The sequence below is a fragment of the Contarinia nasturtii genome, unplaced genomic scaffold (genome assembly GCF_009176525.2).
Source record: "Contarinia nasturtii isolate CC-2019 unplaced genomic scaffold, AAFC_CNas_1.1 Cnas_scaffold_220, whole genome shotgun sequence".
NCBI classification, from domain to species: Eukaryota; Metazoa; Arthropoda; class Insecta; order Diptera; family Cecidomyiidae; genus Contarinia; species Contarinia nasturtii.
This window is the reverse complement of record NW_022197577.1, coordinates 2,373,930-2,397,154: the sequence shown is the minus strand read 5'-3', so window position 1 is coordinate 2,397,154 and position 23,225 is coordinate 2,373,930. Positions and strand designations below refer to the sequence as shown.

Here is a 23,225-nt window from a genome sequence, read left to right as displayed (position 1 = left end):
CTATGCAAACGAAGAGTTGTCTCAAGTCAACACATTATTTTCGCACTCAGAACAGACGATAAAGGAAAATTCTAATTTTAGGTTTTATGCTTCTTGAGCTCTGTTGCCAATGTTATTTCATGTGTTGATTTGAACAGAGCTGTAATCACCTTTTAAAAACACTCAATAATTAATCTATCACGAATAAATGTGAAAGAGATGCAAAATTTCGAAGTTTACAATTGGAAAAAAAACCATCCATTTATGTATGTATACAAGAGAGGTATTTATCTTTCACATAATTCAAAAGGTGCTAATCCATTGGGGGATTTTTCGAGATTTTCATGTGAAAAAAATGATCCATGCATTGTGTGAACAAAATCACATTTTAAAATCCGTTGAAAATCATTCATAAAAGGCTTACCAAATAAATATTTTCTGATGTCGAAATTCGTAATATGTAGACAACTGATGCACAGTTGTAAGCACACGAATATATTTTATCCAAAAGCAACAATTTTTTATAAACTTAGCTCAAGACAGCCAGCAAAATAAATTCGCTTTTCATTTCGCCACAAAATAGCCGAGTATTGAGTATGCACGAGGAATAAAAAAGAACATCATGTATGACAGACGTGTTTATGACCAAACAAAATACTATCAAGCAGCAAAGTCTTAGCAAATTGTTCATTTTGTTTGCGCTAAATGGCTTATATGTTCGGCTCATGTTCTTCACTCGCATTCATTGGGTATGACATTTTCCGTCGTGTTTATTGTGCGTAAAAATCCGCTCATCCAAGCCCGTATCGCTTTTCGGTTGCCATAAAAGATCTATGCAAAATGATGTAGCATTACCCATTCTTAAAAGGCTCCGTACATTTGCCATTCCTTTCGAAAGTTTCGGTCTCTTTGTTCCCAATGTATGCAATTTGCGTCAATTCAAATATAGTGGCTTTTATTAAAAATTTAAACCATGTAATACGAAATCAATAAACCATTTTGTGATGTGATACAAGTGTTCTGTTGTTGTTCGAAATAAACGGCAAATGTACATTGTACACGCTTGAAGTGGCAAAGGCTGAACGAAAAAAAACAGTTCAATTTCCTTTTTTCGGTACGTTCAATGGCCGTGTGTGTGAGAGAAAACGAGTGTGCAGTTTGGTCGTATGAACATCGCTGCAAAATATGGATTTTCCATTAGAGAACAGCGCAATCGCAACACGTGGTTATACCCTTGGAATTACAAAAACACAGACGGTTTAATAAAAGATCAAACATATATGTGATGCCAACTGTAATGCCTGTATGCGAGACAAAGCCCCGAAAAAAGAGAGATTCGAATAGGCCAAAACGAAAATTATCCAGATTCACAACACAACACCAGATAACGGCGACAATTCATCAGCTGGTGGCTGTGGAATTTTACACTTTCTATTCAGAACACGAAAAAAAACCCGAAGCAATTTGGAACGAAAAAGAATTTCGCTTTTGTTTTCGAAAGTGTTTCAACCGAAAAAAGATGTTACGACGTCATTTGGCCATTTCGGGATTGAGCTTCACACGGCTGAAGCAGTCTGTGAACAATACTAAACTAGAAAATTTATTCACATATTACGGAAGAATTGTGCCGAACGGACGAACGAAAGAAAAAAAAAAAACTTTTCTCTCCATTTTGCCCGAAGCACTTTTTGGCAAGTTTGTTTTTCATCTAATTTTGGCGGTAAACATTCAACATCCTGCACTCAAAAATAAAATCGACATTCTCCCAATTTTCCCCAATGTTTCATTCCTTTCTTCGCTTGAATCGTTTATTGTCGGATTGTGTTCCGACCTTATTATATTAAGGAATTGCGTCTGGAGGCTGCCTGAACTGTACTCGATTGTGTGTGTGTGTGCGAGCGCTTTTGATGGGTTTTTGTTTTTCATTCTTTTCGCCTTTTTTGGTTTGTAGTTTTTATTATATTGTTATTTTTATTATGCATAATGTATGATTATTACCATCATTCTATGTAGAAAAATGCCGGCGCAAAGTGTTCTGCCTCTCTATCTACACCATTCGATTCGGTGCTGTATTGGTTGAGTCTACCTAAATAAAAAAATTTCGTTCTATGTTGGCGTTTCCGTTTCATTGTGCGGGGGAAAAAGACGGTGTTTTCCTTCACTAACAAGAACAAATGTTCACAGATTTGTTCCACTTTTTGCTTAACGCGCCATGTGCTAACATCACAACAGCAACGGCAGCAGCAGCAACAGCTCAGTGTTTTGTGTTTATGTAAAAGTGAAACGTGTTCCGTATCTTCTTATTGTGCCTCGTACATAAGATATTTTTATTACTTTAATGTGACACCTTTAAAATAATATATGCTAAGAAGTAGACGCTTTGCATTTATATTTATAAACTTAGCTTCATCAACACAAACAAAAACCGGCAATGACATTAACTGGAGAACAGAATGCGCGAATCATTTTGACGAGAAAAAAAAGCACACACACTCTCACTTTCTTTCTCTTTTTTGTACCGGCAAATATGTAATTTTGTCGCATTGCTTTGCCGTGAGTATGAACGTGCAAATCTAACGATGTTTTGACGTACATATTAAACAGGAAGTTATTGCTTTATCTTGAAAGTCATTATTTTTTCCTTGTTGCAAGAATATGAAAATGTTCAATTTGGCGACGACGCGCCACACTGTTTATTCGCCCAGCGATGACTTCATTAGGAGAATTTTGTCGATGTTGCCCATAAGATGTTTCATTTTACGTGCAATGTTTCAAACATTGGCCCTTGTGGTCTATAGAAGTGGAAGAATATACCCATTTGCGTGCCTTGATGTCTCAGATTCTGTCGACAAGATAGAAGTCAATACCATGGGGTCGAGAGGGGGAGGCGGTTTCCGTGTTTTGCCCCTTCTGCCTCTCATGTGTACGGGATTCGCCCGGTCTACAAAATGAAAAAAACCCATTCTTTCTTTTGCTGGGGTTTCTTGGCGAGAAAGTGAGGAACTTTTTTGATTTTCACATTTTTCGGTTTTTCAAGGTGAAAATTGTTTCGATTTGTTAAGATCTTTTGCCAAGATACATACACCCGCAGTAAAAGTCCCACCACGAGACCAAAACAAACGACTCATAACTAATTTTAGTGGTACTTTTTCAATGAAATGATCATTTTTACTCACTTCACTCGATTTTAATGAACTGCCAAGAAAAAAATATCCAAATTATTGGTATGCTTGCAACTTTTAAGCAGATTGTAAAAAAGCTGAACGTATATTCAATGTCTATGACCTCAAACTGTTATCAGCACGACTTCAATTTATCAGTCTCAATTTTCAGCCACAAGCGCACTTTTGCATGCACACCGATGATTCACAAAAGACATGCGAATGTTGAAAACGTATCACCCGTTTAACAGTAATTTGTAATGTGTCTTGTGACTTTTCCTTTTGTTCTGCGAAAATCGACTGCGGCTGACGGCGTACAGATATTCGTTCCCCTTGTCGGGCGAATTTCATCACCATTATTCTTTTCATGTATAAGCATCAAACCATCTAATATCGCTGCACAAAAGTTTTTCTTATATATTTTCCTCTTCAAAATGATTTACTTCAATATTAATAATTCGGAAGTTTTTTTTCTTTCTTGCTTGCGTGTGCAAAAACCTAATACGTTACAAATAAGATAAACAACGGACGGAAGGTGAACGATGTCTTGTGTTCGGTGTGGGTCTAGGTGTGTACGATGTACACTCAAAATGGCTCAATATCGAATGGCAGCAGCGCCAAGAAATCCCCAATAGGCAATGATATAGCAGAAGGTTTAGTTAATTGAGCTTCTTTTGAGTGTTATGTTGTGGAAAAATATAATGTTATAGATATTGGATTTTTTTTTCTCGTAACTAATACACATTGGCTTTGGTTCGCATTTTTGGTGAAAATTGTTCTTTCTTACCTGAAGCGCATTCAATATTCGTTATGTTTTCTCTTTCATCATCCATTTTTCTCTCCCTCATTCCCGGGATTTATGCGATTTTCCCTGTTTTTTATTATTATTTGTGCACATCAACTGATCCATTGCTGTATAAGAGTGAAACGTCTGTGTATCAGATGTACGTGTCAAAGCGACAAGCAAAATTTTACATTCTTTTTTTCATTCGGATATTTTCTTTTTAAATTATCGCTTTAAAAGACGTGCACCACACTGTTCGACTCCTTCAAAAATCATCAACTTTATGGCACAAATTAGCTTGTCATGTAATTAACTGAAAGATGAAGAAAAAAACGAGCGAGCGAACGTACACATCCCATCGAATTCATTTCGGTGGTAAAATGAAACCGGAGATAAGAATCTACTCCATATATACTGCACATCGTGCTCGGTTCGTTGTCAATGAATTGTCGGGTATTGTGTGTGAAACGCTGTCTCTATATCAACTCAATTCGGTTGTGACAAGAACACAAGTGTTGTAATCTTTAATTTAATCACTTTGGTGGAAAGAAGCTGAAAAAACAGACATTTTATTAGAAAAGTTTTCGGTTACCAGATATATCTTTCGAAAATAGACGCAATGCTTCGGAAGGAGGGTGTGTCGGCATTTTTCGTTTTGCGCTTATTTTATTACATCTCTTTGTGGTGGATATATATCGGATTTTTGTCGCATCCACACAAATGTTCGGGAAACCAACTAAGGCATCCCTCTCGTTTCATTTTCACCTTGGGAAACCACTGCGAACGCGAACTGAGAAAATTTATCAATTTACCGCCACATTGTTGCAACAAAACTCGATGGTGACGATGAAGCGCACACAACGGTTTTTTTTTTTCATTCTCCGAGAACAACATATTTTCATTAAAACTACTCGTAAACAAAGTAAATGTGTTATCATGAAGTTTGTATGTGTGTATGAATCCGCATCAGACAGAGAAGACTTTAAATCGATAAGTCAACGCATATAATGATAACATTTACAGAATGCGAAAAATGTAAAACTCATCCATCGAGTTAACGTATCTATACACAAAACGACAGATATCATCATACTCATCACACTCACTGTTGCTGTTTTGGAGAATTCATTCAAGTTTCTATTAAAATTCTAAAGCCGAACATTTTATTTATTGAAGTAATTAAACTCGGCAATTTGTTTGTCGCAAAAGGTTTTTGACCCTTTTTTGTAATTCCCATCTGCAGGCCGTCCAGTCCCATCCGGCCGAAAATATTTCGCATGACAAATTATTTCATGAGAAAATCTCATTATTGTATTTGTATAGAGAGAACTTTGTATTGAAATTGAAATCAACTCTCCAATCCACATTGCCAGCTAAGCTGTCATGCCATTTGACATCAAATCGACCGTATGAACGAAATGAACAACAAGTACGAATTTTAGATTAAATATGTTCAGTCTCGAACCATTTTCAATTCCATAATCCAATGTATTCCACATAGAAAAAGTTTTTTCATTCCGATTTTTGGTAGTTGGGCAAAACCGAAAACGTAAATATTTTTAATGAAAATAAACGTTAATTTGGTTTCATTGTAATTCAACGAAATAAGTCACACAATGATGTAGCTTACCAAATGATGCCTTATTCATTGGCCAAAGAACACAACTGTATGCCAAAGCGTTCCTTATGCGAAATAAGAAATATGTGCGACACTGAACACGACACCATGCTATAAAAGGTTATTCTATTTAAATCAGTTGTAAAGATTTTAATTTAAACTCCATGCATGAACGAATGTGTAGGTTTTCAACAATCCCATCGTAATAATTTGTCGGAAAAATATTTAATTTTAATCCTATTTATTGTTGCTCAAAACTGGAAACCGAATTCTCTCGACGGCACCACCGTGTTTGGCTGTGATATGATACACACATGTATGCTTCAACATTTACTCACATTACAATAAATTTGCCACCACACACCATACGAAATAAAACCTCGAAATTAGATTTGAAGCTTAATTTGAGCAAGCAGAAAATTTCAAATAAATAGTTCTCTCACCACTTACTGCTGCTTACTGCAATATTCTCTTTGCACCGAAAGTACCATCGTTGATTGTATTGAAATGGAAAGAAGTCATTTTAACGTACATTCCTAGAAATTCATCAATTGTTACGAAATTGTTTCGTTTTTAGATAATTTCACAAAGATTCCAATGTTTATTTCCCCAGGCTACGCGAAGATTTTATTTGAAAATAGTTTACAGCAATTACATACTTTGCAGTGTTCTGAGGATATTTTGAGAAAATAAAATCGATATTTGAAATTTTTCGTTATTGATTGCGGAGAAATTGATATAATTCAATCCGATTGAGTCAGTCGAAAACGTTCAGAAAGTTGGTCATAATGCTTTGAACTGTTTTTATTTTGGATTTAGTACAAAGTACACACTCCATATATCGAAGACTTGAACCATTCCCTCTGTAAATACAACGATCATACTCTAGTACATCAAAAACACGTGTGTATCGATGAGCAATGACCTACTTCTCAGAAAGGAAAAAAAATGTGAACACAATCAATTTCATCCTTTGATCTCTGAATACATGTCTTCTTCATTGATTGCCTTTTGTTGGTATTTTAATTAGCAGCCGATCGCTACAGATACTAGCGACTACTAATACACTTGCCTCAACTGCCTCAAACTGCCGAGATTTGTTGTTTGTATTTTTGTTAATATTTATGAGATCAACATTTGCATGATAACCCCAGACAATTGGAGCAAAAAAAAATTCAATGCCATCTCTTATTTTTTCAATTAATGGAATCATTGACATTGAATCAATATTGACTTTAAGTGCATACACATTAAATGCTTTCTTTCACATTTTATTTTACTCGAAATTGTTGTACATTTTTTTTAAAAAAAACTTTCTGAAATAAAACTAAACATAAACATTTTTGTTCGAAATTGTCAAGATCTAAAACTCAATTTTCCACTTGCACTTTGATTGTTTGGTCAAAAGTCCAAATTTTGATATAAATAATTTAATATCACGATTTGCGCTCTGCGACATCTCAAATAAATAATATTGAAGAAAACAAAAAGATCATAAAAGTTCAATCCAAATCAGGTTAAACAAAACATTTATGACGTAGAAACGTTTTGCTTTTTCGTCTTCGATTTGTTTATGCCAAAAGTAAATATCAACATTTAATGTTCGACAACATATTTACGAGTGGCAACAACATCTTTTACTTTCATGGTGGCAATCATTTCGTTCGCTTTGAATTCACGTGTAATTGTGGATGGTGGTTTGCCACCTTGTTTATGCACCAATTTATTTCCATCTAATGTCATGACACTCTTCACTTTGCGACCATCCAATGTTTCTTCTTCGAACTCTTTGCCCAATTCGAATGTGAGGTCCGAATTTTTGAATGTCGATGTTGTTGATAAAGTGTATTTATCGCCGTGTTTTTTCAGCTCCACGGTTGGTTGGACGGAATTTCCGATGGTGCGCGTGAAATATCCAACGCCAATCGCTTTCATGTACTCATCGAAATTTTTCGATTCGGTGTTTTTGTACTTTTTACCCTCCCAAACTTCGGCACCTTTTAATTAGTTAAAATTGAATTATTTAAAACAAAACCAAAAAATTAATAAAATTGGATAAACGATTGAAAAATCTATCAATTGAATCGAAAATCAAATATTAATTAAAAAACCATATGCCTACCAGATGTCATGGCGGCGATAAATAGAATGGCAACGATTGATTTCATTCTTGATGTTAGTTGTTGAGTTATTGAAAATCAACTGATCTCACGCATGCCAAATGTTCCTTTTATCAGATCATATCGACAGAGCAATGAGGGGGGGAATTAATGAAAATTGCATAATTTCAGATCCATTACATACATCCAAGCGTTTTGATAAAAGTGATCAGTCGTTTTTTGTTCAGAAGGAGAGCAACAAACGAGTGAAAAAAAATCTTCATTTTTAATGCTGCGCTTATGTGTAATTTAATCTAACCCAGGTGTATGTGCATTGACAATGAATCTAAGAAAGAGAAACCAGTTTTTTTCTACCTGCTCGACGAGACGTTCTCGCTTGCATTCAATTCAAACACAAATCGGGGCTCGCGACAGTTTTAAGTGTGTGTTCACCACTAAAAATGACAAGCCATACATTGAAACAGCTTCACCGATTCTAATTCTAATGCACAGTTACGGCATTGACGTTAACATGTTAACCATGAACAATGTCAAATGTGTATACATTTGTACAAAATGTCTATTCCGATATTTCCATTTAAAATCGTAAACTGAAAATGCCTATTGAATAAATAGTAAAAAATGCAATAAAAAAATCAATTGCTTTTGCTCATATAATTCTTATACGGTTTTATTTTCTCTTTCGTCTTTCAATTCCATTGTACATTGTTATATATATGTGAGATAGCGATAAGTATTAATAATATATTTCAACTGAACGTTACAAAGAAAAAAAAAAGATCAACTAAAAACGAGCTATATATTTTCACTGGCAATTTTTTTCATCTCAAGATTATTGTTTGTTTTTTTCATCGCATAAAAGTCGGAACTATTTGAACATGTACACCTTGTTTGGTTAGATATGGTGACGTCTTCGTGATCTGAAATAAAGGAAATAAAATGCGATTCATTAGAATGTGTGTTTGGTTGTTAAATGAAAAATTGACCTAAATAAATGTGATAAGACTATTGGAAATGCGACCGATCAATACCGAATATGAATTGAATTCTATTGACATCATAGACCCCAAGATATGCGACGAAAATAGAGTTAAAAATAAGAAAGTCTGATTATTTTAATGGGACAAAATCACTTATCGTAAATTCAGTTGGAATATCATTTGTCAACAAAAAAAAGAGGCTGATAACAAAGGAAATTACTATCGCTTAAAAAGTCTTTGAAAAATGGTTTCGTCTTTGATTCAAAGACTCTGAAATATCAGTTCAGGCGAAAGAGGAAAAGAAACGAAAAGGAACAAAAAAAACGAACAAAGAATAAAATACTTACATATGTGTGTATGTACGTAGATGTTGTGATTGAGTATGTATTTGTATTGGAATGTTTTTTGTTAGACGAAAACTAAATTAAATCGAATTATTCTTCGACCTTATATTTACGAGTGCAATTAACATCTTTGACCAACATCGTTGCAACCATTTCCTTCTCACCAAACACACGAATAATAGTGGATGGTGGATCGCCGCCTTGTTTTTGTGTTAATACATTGTTTTCCAATGTCATCACACTTTTCACGTTACGTCCATCCAATGTCACTTCGTCAAATTCTTTGCCCAATTCAAAATTGAGTTCGGTATCTTTGAATGTTGATTTGGTGATCAATTTGTATTTATTTCCATCCATTTTCCGCAATTCAACGGTTGGCGAAACGCTATTACCAACGCTACGAAGGAACCAACCAACACCGAGCTCCTTCATATAGTCGTTGAAATTGACTGATTCATAGTTTTTATACACTTTTCCTTCCCAAATTTCTCCGGCTGGAAATGAAACGTAAATAGACAACAATTAGATATGACTACAATAAGTACACTTTGAATTTGAAAAGTAAACTATGTAGTTTACGAACATTTTTGTGATTTTATTATTGAACATTGATGGAAGAACAAGTCACATTAGAAACGGTCATTTTATTTGCCATTAATGATACTCAAAGCAGATTGTAGCACGAAATGTGCAATCATACTGTAGCACAATAAAGCTAATCAATACTGTGGCACAACAACAAAAAAACACCCAAATAAAATATCTACCGAAGCAACTTGGACACAAAAATTTAAATTAAAAAAAATCTAAATAATTCAAATCCAAAAATTCATTCTCATTTATAAATTTCTCGAACAAAAAAAAATATATAAAAATTTCTAGAATTACCAGCAGCAATAGCTACACAAACTGCGATCAAAGTGATGATGAACTTCATTTTCGATGTTTTCTCTTGAATAATTGAACAACGACTGATTTCCTTATTAAAGAATTGACAATGAACCAATGAACTCTCTTCTCATACGGAGTGAAACGAATTTGAGCGAGAGTAAACTAATACACAGCCACAATGATTAAGTAGATATGCACTTATGCAGGATTGTATTTGTGAAGAAGAATCACATACAATCAAATGATACGCAATAGGACTGAATCAAAGTAGCCAAAGTGTGTTTCGGTACCGATGTGTGCGTAATGATGTACAAAGGAATTTCGTATGTTTACCAAAAGAACACTGGATGTTTTCATATGTATGATGGTGTGCACGGATGTACGTGTCTATGTGAGTGCCTCTCTGTGAGCGCACCAAACCATTCAACACAAATGACGAAAAGAATTTTCAAAAGAGAGCAAAAACGGAATACAAATACTTTCGTTGCGATCATTCGCTATGCGTAGTTTGTTAAAATGTACCATGTCATTTGTTTGCTGTGTCGTCGGAAATTGACATTGGGGTCAACTAGATTATATTATCGTGTAAAATGCATAAAACACACAAAGTAATCTGATTTGAGCGTTAGACGTATTTTCGTTGAAAATTTTATGTTTTGCAATCATTTAGCCAATTTAAACGCAGACACCAAGTACTATACGATTTTGGCCATTTCAAACGTACATTCAAACAAACAACAAATTATATTCAAACCGGTTCGGAAAGTGTGTGCGTATGTAACATTGTATGTACGATTGAATAAACATCTTTTCGAAAATTGAATTAATAGCATCATTGCAAATGATTGAATTGTTGAATGTTTCGTGATGACGATCGTCTTGCTAGCAGTTCAGATGATGGATAGTTTCAAAGCAAAAAATAATACGAACATTTCCATTAATAAACAAAACAATCATTGCCACTTTAGATGTAAAACCATTCAGTGCGATGGGTATTAAGTGGGCTATTTGTGTATTTGGAGATGTTATTTGTTTAAAAAATCATACGATGCATGATTCAATTACAAGATCTTCTATTTCAATATAAATCGGAGAAGGCTATTCGTTTCAAATGAATATTATATTTGAAAACCTTTGAGAAAAATATACTTCAATCAAACTGGTTTTTACGTTCGATGTAATTAGTATCTCACTTCACCTTTGTATACAAATTAGAATCATATTTATAAACAAAGTATAATTAACAACATCATGCGAAGTCACGATGACTACAACTTTGAATTTTTCTGATTTAAGAATGAACTGAGCGAAAAAATCGCACTAAAAACAATATTTACTTCAAAAAACAGCTCTACTCTAAGTATATCGTGTCGATGTTATCTTTTAGCTGAGACACAAACCAATTGTCTTGCTGAACAACTTTTTTTTGGAATAAAAAATACTACAAGTGTTTCCCGTCCATTGATAGGAAAGAAAAGGATGGAAAGAGAGAGAAAATCTGCACAAACTCAACGGTTTGTGTCTACTTCCAGTGATAGTAGGGGTATGATTTCATTCATGCGTACATATTTTGCATCAGTTCAATGATATTTGCTGCGTTCAGCATCAATATGAACAACATTTCCATTGAATGTGGGCGAGTCTTTCTCCACAAACATAAATGTGTAGATTATTTTGCCGGCTAAAAAGGGGAAGCTTGGAGAGATTTCCATTCCAATGAGGGATGCTGGAAAAAGATTGTTTCCATGAAAAGAGGACAAATCTATACGTTTTTACTCCCCTTAAACGTTCATAGATGGGTCTACTAGACATTTTATTAAAAATCATACAACGATGAGAGATATCCATTTTATGCACGATATAGACTTCATAGCGAAAGACTTAATCAAACGGCAATATATTTCGAGAAATGATTTTTCTGTTTTGTTTTACGATGTAAAAAGATAATATGTCGAAAGAATTTATTTTTCGAATATAATGCCAATTAATCTGCTCATAATAATCCGATAAAATACGGTGGCGGCAAAATGAAAAAAGCAAACAAATCATTGGAATATGTAAACAATATCGCTTAAAAATGATATTGTTCTGTTCATTTCCGATGGTTTTTGATATTGTAAACAATTTGTATGTTTCGAAATTGTTTTCAAACTCAATCTTGTCTTTTTGTTCGCGCGATTCAAACTTTTTATGTGTACAAAATATTAAACGGGCGTTTGCATCAAACACCGTTAAAATGTTCTTTGTAAAATGTGAGACAATATACCACACTGTGAATCCGTCATAGTCATCATTTTTTTCTTCTCTCTTTTCTCTTGTGTTCACCCTAACAGCGAACGATTCTTGCTCACAACCATATCGATAGAGAAAAATGCGGACACAAAATTATGCGATAAGGGTGAGCGCGACGCTTGTTGTATTCGGCATGTATTTGCAGTGAGCGCAAGTGTATGTATGCATAAAAATACGACCCTATTCTTTTTGACATCGAAACATCGGCTTGTTCGTCTTGTTTACAAATTCATTCACATCCAGTGAGTGCATATTACATACGTTTATGCACGCAATAAATGTTTAAATCGAATAGACTATTGTCTAATGCGACGTAATATGAGCGATTAATATCAAACATTCTTTGCGTATACGACCGAATAATTTTACGATTCGTACATCAAATTCGGCACCGCCCTTCTTCGAACGCAAACCTGAGCAGAGAATATTTTTTGTGCGGCCGAATAAACGTAATATTGAAGATGAAAGAGTCACTTTCAGCGACACGAGGGCATTCACCGCTTTTCTTCACTGAATCTTCAGTGATGCAAACGTCATTTGCAATTTGATTCTGAACACCAAACACAATGCCTTTCACCATTCATCAGTCACTTACACAAATTAATTCGTTTAGATGCCGAAAATGAAAACATCTCCATCTCAAGACCGAAATTCAAAATCACTTTCACCATTCGAAAAGTGTCTATTGTTTGATGAAAATGCCTGAATCAATTTAAATAACTGCGGCCAATGTAAATACGTATATAGCATACGAAATTTCTGGCGAATAAACATGAACACGTGACCGTGGTACTGTTTAAACCTTTTGGTATGCAGATTTTTCCAGTGGCATTTTCGTCGAAATTGCATACTTAAATGAAAACAATATCAAAATTCATCCTTATTGAGTTATTTAATGTGACGCGTGCAAAGCAGCCCTTTGCACATAGGTCATTGGATGAAGTGTTTTTTTTTATTCTAGCGTCACTATGTGTATGTCGTGTGTGTCGTGTGTGTCGTGAGTGCATTATTATTATTCGTGGTCACGTATAGATCGTAATTTCTTGTTATCGTTTTATGTCAACACATTACCCACTTTACGCTTATAAATGCACAAATTTGTATGTGAAAAATGGCAGACCCTGTTTACAATTGTGATAAATCCAGTGAAATAAAAAACTATTTGGTTAAGCTGGGCGCACTGGTTCGGATGGGAAATTTGATCGCGGTGCGAAAAGATTATCGTTCATTTGACACCAAATAATCTACCGCTAACAAAAGACCAAACCATGTTTCATCCGTCTTAAAAATGGCACTCAATTTATGACAAAGCAAACAACATTAATAACGAATTACAATTCGTTTCCATATTCATTCAACATGCATGGAAATTTAAAATAAGTTTTTAATTATTTGAAACGGTAAAAATATTCCCCCTCAAAACGGTGAACAAAAATAACAACACTAACACAACATCGAAAAAAAAACACTTTGTGAACAAAAGGTTTCTCCAACATGTGCGTGTTTGAAGAAATTTTAATTGACTTTTAATAAAATTCCATTTTCCGGTGGTTGTGTATACGATTTGATTTGGTTGCGGGTGTATTTGGTATTTTGCAACCCTCCGATTCATTCTCGTTCGGTATGATTAAAGAGCAACAACCCCTCTCGCATTTCGAGAAAAAAAAACTGATTTCACATTGAAAAATCCATTTCATAACTAATTTTGCTGTTGCCATTGCAGAACTTTATCGTGTTGTGTCGCAGATTTGATTATTCCAAACAGAAAAAAAACATATACATCGTAAATGCACGCATTCATTGAATTATTATGAAAATACGGCACCACACATTCAACAATAGCTGAGCGGAAAAATCAAGCGTTTGCTGAATTGTTGTCGAGTACAGGACGATTTTGTCGCCTCAATGGAATCTCAACTGTTTTTCAAACGAAAAAAAAACTTATTTGATCTCAACATTCTTTACTTACCAATTCAAGAGCTGTGAATATGTGTTTTTGATTATTATTACTGGTTAGGTTAGACTTCGGGACCGGAGTGCATTGAATTCCATTGGTTAACCACCCAAGTGTAACGCTGGGAGATGCGATTTTCTGACGCATTTCACATTTGGAAATTTATTTTTAGATTTTTCAATCCCCGTACCATTTTTTCAATCACCGAACCCCAAACGCACTCTTGATTAAATTTCCAAGTGTAAAGCATAAAAAAACATAACGAAATTTTTGCGACGGGAAATTACGATGCATTGAATGAAGAGAGGAAAAAAACCGAACTCATTTGGCTCGCCAAATTGAGTAGCTCAAAGTGGATGATGAAGACAACTTTTAATTGGATGCTTTGAATTTGCAGGCATGGAAAACTGGGGGGTTCTTCTAATTTAATTTAGCAATGAGAAACAATTTTTTGATTGAAATTGATGTTCATGCATAGCCGAGCACATTCGAACGTTGGCATTTTTGAAACTGTAAAATTACGCATCATATTCAATGAACACGACACACTCACATCCATGTTGTTTTCAAATATTTAAGTGAAAAATGTTGCAAATCCGCAACTCTAAATTCATAATAATAATATGAAGAATGGCCACCGCCGTCGCGATTTAACTCATTCACAATTTTTGCGCTACGCCCGTAAAATATATAACAATGCTGTACTTTATAATATTATACCTGCAATCATAGTTAAACACTGACCATATAATCCGTATGTCCATTGTGCGTCTCGTGTCTATTGTTTATTGATTTTGTTAAAGCGAGGACGATGGCATTAATGCAACAAAAGCGCCAGGCTACTGGAAATAATTTGTTTTAAAGCGGCCACTAAATCGGTGTCTGTGTGAATCGACAGAATGAAAATTCATGTGTGAAACTTTGAATGAAATGAGGGTTTGTGCAAAAATGACAACAACAAAAATTGAATCTTCGGGTGTATCGCTTCGTGTTGGCGACATCAATTTTAATATGTTGAAATAAATGACAGTATTTAGGAGCCAAAGCGTCCATCGAATACAGCGGAGGAGTTTGAACCCTTTGTTGTCGTACATTGGCTTGCTTTTTGTATTACACACAGCATACCACATAATATGGCCAATGAATAACATTGGAAAAACGAAGATTCATTCATCGAACCGGGTGTTGCACCGAGAGATACGTCGAGGACGGGGCAGAATTCTATCAACCGTTGATGTGACTAAACTCAAAGTGCTTTTTTCTGCTAAATTGAAAACTCGATTGGATTTCCCCCCCATGCTTCGCCGGAGATTTTTTTTTCTCTGTTCTGTGTTATCACACCATAAAGTCAAATCGAATTCTGTTCAAAAACTTTCAATTAGCCAATGTGCGTTCTCTATGTTTAATTAAATAAGGTTGATGCCGAATGAAAGGGTTTTTTTCGTTTTAAAAAGGGATTTATCTGCATTTGTCATGTGTTACAAAAACAAATCTGTGTGCAAAGGGGATCGGTAATTTTTTTTTCGTTATCAAACAATCATTTTGAGTGAGTTTATTTGAGTTTCACACATTCAATGATGCGACGAGTGCGAATTGGGGCGCTTCAACTTTTCAAGCACGCTTCTTCATCGCATACAATGGAAACAATGGCACCGAACTTCAATTCAAAGTTCCAATACGATGGACTTTTCAGAATGGAATTTTGAACCCAAGCCAAAATTCTGGTTTGATTCCATTCAATATTCTTTCGTTTTTCGAATATTCTCATGAATCTTCATAGAAAACATTCATTCTCCAGTGCGTCAAGAAGGTCGACAGATAAATGTTCACCATTTTGATTGCAAAATTATCTATTTTATGGCCATTGAAAGGCTTTTCGTTAAGAATAATTCACTTGCGGCAATCTATTTACTATTTCGTCTTTCCTCCTCTTGCGAGGATAGTTTATATAGCATACATTTACTCAAAATCAGACTCAATGAATAATAAACTAATATAATGCTACATACATTGACATGCTACATACAATGATAGTAAACGATTCTAATAAACCATTTGCTTCCGTTTCATTTTGAAATATCCTTTTATTGTCGATATCAGAGCATTGAGAATGCCTTTATTTAGTTACTGGTGTTACAATAATTAAAATCTTAAATGATGAAAATGAACGAGATAGAGACAAAACAAGACCATATTCAACATACACATATCTCCTTGCAAGCAGCAGGAAACAAAAAGACATTCAAAACACACATATTGTTTGTTATTATGCAAAAGGTTCTCAAAATCTTGTGTGTTTTTCGATTTAACCTCAACCATCGGAAATTCGAATTTCGAATATGCAATTTAAAATGAAAGCTACAATACTCTGTCTATTAAACCAATTGAAATCCTTTGTTCTTTAGATTGTATTGCAATTTATCTCTGGTGGAAGAACGAAGGAACGAAATAATTCCCTAAAGTGCTGGTAAAAGTGAAGAAATTTTCAATTTTCGAGAATGTCAAAAACATTTGAGCATCTATCGTTTGAAGCTTATGAAGCAATTCGAAATTTCATATTGAATATTTGGAACGTAAGTCGATATGGAGACAGAGAAAGAGAAAAAGAACGAAAGAAAGAGAGAGAGGGAGAGAGAGAGAAAAAGAGATGGAAGAAGGGAAAAGGGTAGCAACAAGAATAGATTATGATATAAAATTAACTATTCGATTCAAAATGGCAGTGGCTCCATTGTATGTTCGACAAAATGTGGAAAAGCATTCAATTACCGCTCGCACTTTAATTTCCAATTTAACTAATAAATAAACGTTCTTCACATTCACTCATTGCGATTAGTCTGTGTGATGTGTTTTTCATATACAGGCAATTAAGCATTCGAAGTAGAACAACAAAAGGGTTTAAAGTATACAAAATCGGTTGAGCTATGATAACATGACTTACTTCCCGATTCGGCTTATCGTTCTTTGCACCAAAATATGTTGTGTATGTTTTTTTTCCTCAAGTGGATTTGTGGCACTCATAGAAAATTCAAAATTATGTAGACTCGCAGCGCAGCATATGTTTCGCTCGTCGTAGACAACATCTCATAATTAATGAATGTTTCGATCAAAACGATTCGCCTCGTTAATATATGTTGATTATCCACATCCGCTCCATTTGTCGCCTGTGTCGATTGTGTGGTGCGCGTAAATTGGCAACGTTATTTTCCATGTTTTTTTTTAAATTACTTACACTCGGCCGTTCATTTAATATCGAAATGATTTCATTCAGGAATTTTGGCCCATCGTCTTCATTGGAATTTTCATAATAATTCATTACACATTTCGGTACAGTGTTACAGATGTCTTGTTGTGTGCGACTCTCATGCTGTATCATCGGCTGTTTTCTGAAGCGCGTTTATTTTATTTCATTTTCTTGTAACTTTTTGGCAAATCCAACTGTAATTGCATACACAAGACGTTGTGCCTTCGCGACGAGAGAATGAAAAATGGATCAGATATCGTAATACGGTTGATGCCAATGCGTGTGGAGAAGGCTCCATCTTAAATGGATGCAATGTAACAATTTGGTGTAATTTTCGTTGAATGGTTGAAAGATCCTCCTCATCGTACAATCACCAAATTTGAAATGAGGCAAAATTGTTACAAGAAAAATAAAAGCGTGTGGAAATTAAGAGTTAGAGCTTTTTACTTACAGTTGTTGTTTGGCAGTTATCGTTAATGCTTATCTCGAAGCAATAGAGAAAGAAGCGCAACATACTTTCATCATAATACGCATTAAAACGTTATTTTTTTTCGGTTGCCGTTCGACTATGTATTCCGAAACGATGGATAAGAAACATTATTGTAAGCTACCGATTATATGTACGAATGGTACACAGCACAAAATGGACAACACAAAAGGCAGCAGGCGAAAAAAATAGAGCAAAACAGTGACAAAACTTAATAATGGGGAACGAAATTATTTTGTAATGGATCGCCTTCAGTCACACATTCACTTCGTACACCAGTGTGTCTGTGTGTGTGTGCGTGGATGAACCAGAGAGAAAACTGTTTTCAGGCAAATCGCAAATTGTAACAGTTGTAACGACCATAAAAAAGGATCAAAAATCCGAAAAAGAATCAACATATTGCTATAAAGTTTTTGCTATGCTTGCACCACTCTCTGCACAGCAGAGCATACAATTCAAAGGAACACCGAGTCGACAGACACTCCAATAAAATGGAATTAATCGTAACGTTATAGCGAATCAGCAGCAACGAACCAACTCAAATGGCGAACATTCTCGAATTGAATGGCTTATTTTCTTAGCAAAATGAAAAGAATTCGTACACATGCAGCACGGATAAATCTTCTGCTCGAGATAATGTTCAGTTATACTTATTGATTTTGAACGCAATGAATCCTGTCTAATGGGTCATGATATGTTGTCATAAGTTTAGAATCAAAATAGGAATGCCATTTCAATTTATCGATTTAGAAAATATTCGACATTTGCAATAACTCTTTAAACCATTCTACAGCATTGATCCAATCAAAATCTGCGATGTAACCACAATTTATCCGTATTAAGCATGTGATTTATGGCCATGGTTTAATCGAATAATTCAATCGTCATCTGATTTTTCAACATAATATCAAGGTATAAGATGGATGCTGTTATAATTCGTATCATTTTTATATGGGCTTTTTAATCTGTTTATTTTGGAAAAAATGATGAAATTTCAACAAAATTGAATTCAATAATGATGGTGACATTGGACATATAATTCGAGAGTCGAATCGAGGCTGTATGGTTGTGGTAAAAAAGTAGCTATAAAAAGAAAACTGAATGAATTCACAAAGGCTATATGTTTCTATAGAAACAGATTTCTTTAGAAAAATGAATGTTCACACTGTATAAAGAAACTATAAAACAGATAGTATTAAAAATTAGTAAAATAATCAAGAATAATCTTGAAAATAATAATGAAAAATCCAAATGGATTCAAAAAATGTATGAAAAAATAAAAATGGATCCGGATCTTGCAGAGATCTTACGAATCTATCCTATCCAAAAATCAGTGTATGAAGATAGGACATAAAAATTCGAACGAAATCATGACAAACTTTGGGTTTTTCCCATTTTATGAAGCAATTACGGAAATTCCAATGCGTTATGAATAATAATACAAGGAGTGGCAAAACCTTTTAATTTGTTTTTCTCTATTAGACCAAGAGCCAATTGTACAAATAACTTTATTATTTGCGGATAGAAAAAAATGTCGATTGTTGATGCGAGCTTCAAGTCTGATTATCTGGAATATATTTAAAATCAGTATAGATTGTTGAATAATTAGGTATTCTTTTTGTTTTATGTCTGAAATTTTAAAAATCGATTGTTTACCCGAAAATAATACTAAATTAAAAAAAAATCTGAATGAAATAATCTGCACTTTGAAACAATAACAACAAAAAATCACATATTTTAGGAAAGCTTAAGTTTTCCATGATCCAAAAATAATTTTTTTAAAAATAATTATTATAAGATAAAAGAAGAACTTGGCAAAATTGTTTTTGACATGTATCTGAATGGAAACAAATGTCAGTAAACTTCAAATTATTAAGTGGATTGGCCTCTTTTGCAGCAAAAGTTTAAATCAAAAAAGTTTATTTCCAGTTGTTCTAATGTGATCAAAGGGCAAAGGAATTGTTTGTCATGAACGTTAACCTCAAAAACAGAAATTCCCATTTCCATTCGATGTTTTTGGTTACCTTAAAACTATGCAATGCTTATGAGAAGTAATTCAAGTGTTCGCTAAAGAAAATGAACTCAAAAGTGGCTTGTATTGATAGCATATAAAACCCGAGTGTGCCGATAAAGTTGTTTTTACACTCAATGCAAAAAAGAAACTGAGCAAAAACCGTGTTTTTGTGTGCGTTTCACAAAACGGCCAACACAAATCGAAATATCCGGTGATTTGTGTATGTATGTTTTGGCATTTCCGGACACCGCAATATTGAATAACAAAGCATTAATTACATTTGCCTCTGCAGCGATATGTCGATTTTATCCCATGTGCCGATCTCTTGCCAACCGAACTTAGCAACAGTGAGAGCAACTATTATGGGTTTGTTATGTTCGATGAATATGCCGTTGATTTCGATGGGTGTGAGTTGTGAGTGCGAGTGAAGAGTATGGCGTAAATTAAATGCCCATTCCATGTATCGGAAGTGATATATTTGATGTGCACAGCAGAGGTCTGATCAAACAGAACTTTTACGTTGCGAACAACAAAACCTACATGAATTCGTGACCGATGTTAGTTCATTGTTTGCTATCAACATGAAAACAATTGGAGAATTAACGAAGAAAAAAAATACTCGGATAATCTCATCGCACATAATATCCGTTCTTCGTTCATTTCCTCAAAGTCTATGTTTGATTAGAAACACAATCTCATCCAAAAGTATTGATAAACTTCTATCTATGCACGCTTATACTTTGTGATTTTTCGCCGTATGTGGAATATAAATTGGGATACACTTTCTTTACAAACGAACATGTATGTCTCTCTGCAAACGTTGAGGAATTTGGCTAATGTCACGAAGAACTGCATTCAACTATAAAACGAAAACCAAAAAAAAAACACAGAGAAGAAAATATTCGGGCTCAGCATTCAATTCCACTTACATCGTTCCATAAATAAAAACTTTTAATTTTCTTACTTTTTCTTGTCGTCACAAACAGTGTTTTCTGCTCTACCGCGAAGTGAAATGGTATCAAGGTGTTGGTTGCTCCACTTAAATGTGTGTGTGTAACCTCCTAAATGTAATGTAAATCTGTGCGTTATGGGTGACAGTTTACATACAAAAAGAAGAAAAAAAGAGTTGCATTGCAAAGTTTTTAACGAAATGGTTTTGAAAAGTATTTCGAGGCATATTTTCAAACATTCAACTTCATTCAGCAACCATAGCATATTTCAACGTGTTAGTTCGACTGTTATCGCGCATATATTCACTCGAAACTTTTCTCTTTCCATGCTTTTTATTTTACTTTGTGTGCTTTGCTTGTAACTTTTCCCGCTTTTTCGCATCTATTTACATTTCACGGTTCTTTTGTCACGCGCGCAAACACACACAATACGGATTATTGCCGAGACAATGTAATTTATTGTATACATGTATATACGAATCATATGGCCGAAATAAATCTTATTACTTTTTTTCAACTTTGCTAATAATCATCGTTGACATTTACTTTTGCCTTCGGTCGAGAAATGGAATTTTTGATATATCATTTGCAATCCAATGACTCAAAAATGTAGCAATATTTGGAATTGGTTGTGGAATTTCAGGTCGTTCAATCGTTGCTGAAAACAAAAAACAAAAAAAAATAACGATTTTCAACAAAACAAACGTCGAAAGAAAACACTTCCGACTGAACAAACTGTCGGTTTTTGCTTTGACTTTTTAAATGGCATTCTCGCTCGGTGGGTATGTGGCTGATGATGGTTTCAACTTTTTACCTTTTTGTCAGTTTTTTTTTATTCGCGTTTGTTTGTTTCCGATGCAGTGCGACTGCTGAATCTGTGTATAACAAGTAGCAAATGGTAAAAGGTGGAAAAAACACTTAGACTCACATTTTGGAAAGTTTTTTAAAATACTGGAGCAATGATAAAGCGAACTTTTAAAATAAAACAAACGAAACTTTTAAGTTATACCACCTTCATTACTTTTTGAAAGTAAAAAAAAGACCTTCTAAGCTCGAAACAATCACACTCATTTAAATCGCGCAATGAACATTTTTCGGGAAGGGGTTTTGATCTTTCGTGTCATTTCAATCTTTAACAACGAAGAACAAATATTATTTTTGATAAACCAGACGCAATTGATTTGTTTCAATAAAATTTCTGTCAAAAACTGTCTGCTCTCTTAATGGTTTACAATTTCAATTTTTGATCGAAATTGACAGGTTTAGAATTTCATTCACATTTTAACGTCGATGATTTTTTTCCGTTCTCGCTCAAAGGAATCAAGAATTCCCAAGTAAATATTGAAGCGCACTCATCCTTCGCAGATATTTTTTTTAAAGTTCAAGTCACGTTTAACAGCAATTCGTATGTCTACATTGACATTGACTGATTTGTTTCAACATAAAATAAGAATTATGCTTACTTTGCGCACCATTGTGGCTCTCTTAAGTGTAAACTTACACAAAACTCAATATCTCTCTCTCTCCGGACCGTTATTCATGCCAAACTAAGTATTCATGAGTCGTTTCTTTGCGATATGAACAATCTAAACAGTAGTGTTTACTTGTGTTCGGACATGCAATTCATTTGACTATCCAGTTTTTTTTGTTGATTGTGGCAAAAATGCATATAAACCAGCCCCGACATTCATTTTCAACAATTTGATATGCTGTAGACGACACTGTCGTCTGCATTGGCATTGTGTGTGCTATTTTACTGATAAAAAACCAATATGATCCAGAGTATACTAAGATATGGGCACTGATAAAAAAACAACAACGAAATTCGTTCTAGTTTGTGTAACCCAATTGAATGTATGAACGTTTTGAATGGATAAAGTCCGGCGCTTGTTCTTTTTTCAGCGCTACGCTTAGTTATTTATCATGAACGTACACACGTTCCACTTGATGGGTTGTTGTCGTTACAATAGTCGCCGATTTTTCCGTGCGACATTTTCAATGGCCCGAACATGCAAGAAAACGAGAACTTTTTACTCAATGGTTCGACTTTCGAGAAAATGTTGCGAGAGAGAAAAAGGGAGTGAGAGGAATGAAAGAGAGAAAGGGATACAGACAGATAGAGAAAGAGAAAGGAAAAAACAGAGAAGAATCAATGGCAAAAAGCAGCGAAAAAGAATTCGAAAGTTTCTGTAAAACCGAGTTGTAACAGCCAAAAAGTAGTCAATGAATGTTGGACACTTTGTACCAACTTTATCGCGTGCAAAGTTTTATGTCTGTGGATACAAACTATCAACTTTGGTCGTGTTGCATTTTGCGGATAACAACTTGAATCTTCAATTGAATGCAGAAACTTTATTGCAATTTATTTTGAGCAAATTGTAAGCCGTCACTTCACCTGAATCCGCTGAGT

At 34.5% G+C, this 23,225-nt stretch overlaps 3 protein-coding genes across 3 annotated transcripts in view; 1 reads left to right on the top strand and 2 right to left on the bottom strand.

The window, feature by feature from the left end:
* Positions 1-23,225, top strand: part of LOC116337173 (protein sickie) — a 246,185-nt gene that overhangs the window by 32,608 nt on the left and 190,352 nt on the right. The gene's annotated exons all lie outside the window — the stretch shown is intronic.
* Positions 6,868-7,784, bottom strand: LOC116337185 (probable fatty acid-binding protein). Its single transcript, XM_031761569.1, has 2 exons — positions 7,665-7,784; positions 6,868-7,539 (listed from the first exon to the last, which is right to left on the bottom strand). The coding sequence occupies exons 1-2, from the start codon at positions 7,708-7,710 to the stop codon at positions 7,139-7,141; spliced, it is 447 nt and encodes a 148-aa protein (XP_031617429.1). The 5' UTR covers positions 7,711-7,784; the 3' UTR covers positions 6,868-7,138.
* Positions 8,317-10,007, bottom strand: LOC116337184 (fatty acid-binding protein, muscle-like). The gene is made up of 3 exons (XM_031761567.1): positions 9,875-10,007; positions 8,990-9,480; positions 8,317-8,582 (listed from the first exon to the last, which is right to left on the bottom strand). Exons 1-2 carry the CDS (start codon positions 9,921-9,923, stop codon positions 9,077-9,079), a joined length of 453 nt encoding a protein of 150 aa, XP_031617427.1. The 5' UTR covers positions 9,924-10,007; the 3' UTR covers positions 8,317-8,582; positions 8,990-9,076.

What these genes read in the sequence shown, in the direction of transcription:
- LOC116337184 (XM_031761567.1), bottom strand. Translation starts at nt 9,923, where the DNA reads ATGAAGTTCATCATCACTTTGATCGCAGTTTGTGTAGCTATTGCTGCT. An exon ending in TTGTGTAGCTATTGCTGCTG is followed by an intron (nt 9,481 to 9,874) that starts GTAATTCTAGAA and finishes TTTCATTTCCAG; the next exon opens with CCGGAGAAATTTGGGAAGGA.
- LOC116337185 (XM_031761569.1), bottom strand. Translation starts at nt 7,710, where the DNA reads ATGAAATCAATCGTTGCCATTCTATTTATCGCCGCCATGACATCTG. An exon ending in TATCGCCGCCATGACATCTG is followed by an intron (nt 7,540 to 7,664) that starts GTAGGCATATGG and finishes ACTAATTAAAAG; the next exon opens with GTGCCGAAGTTTGGGAGGGT.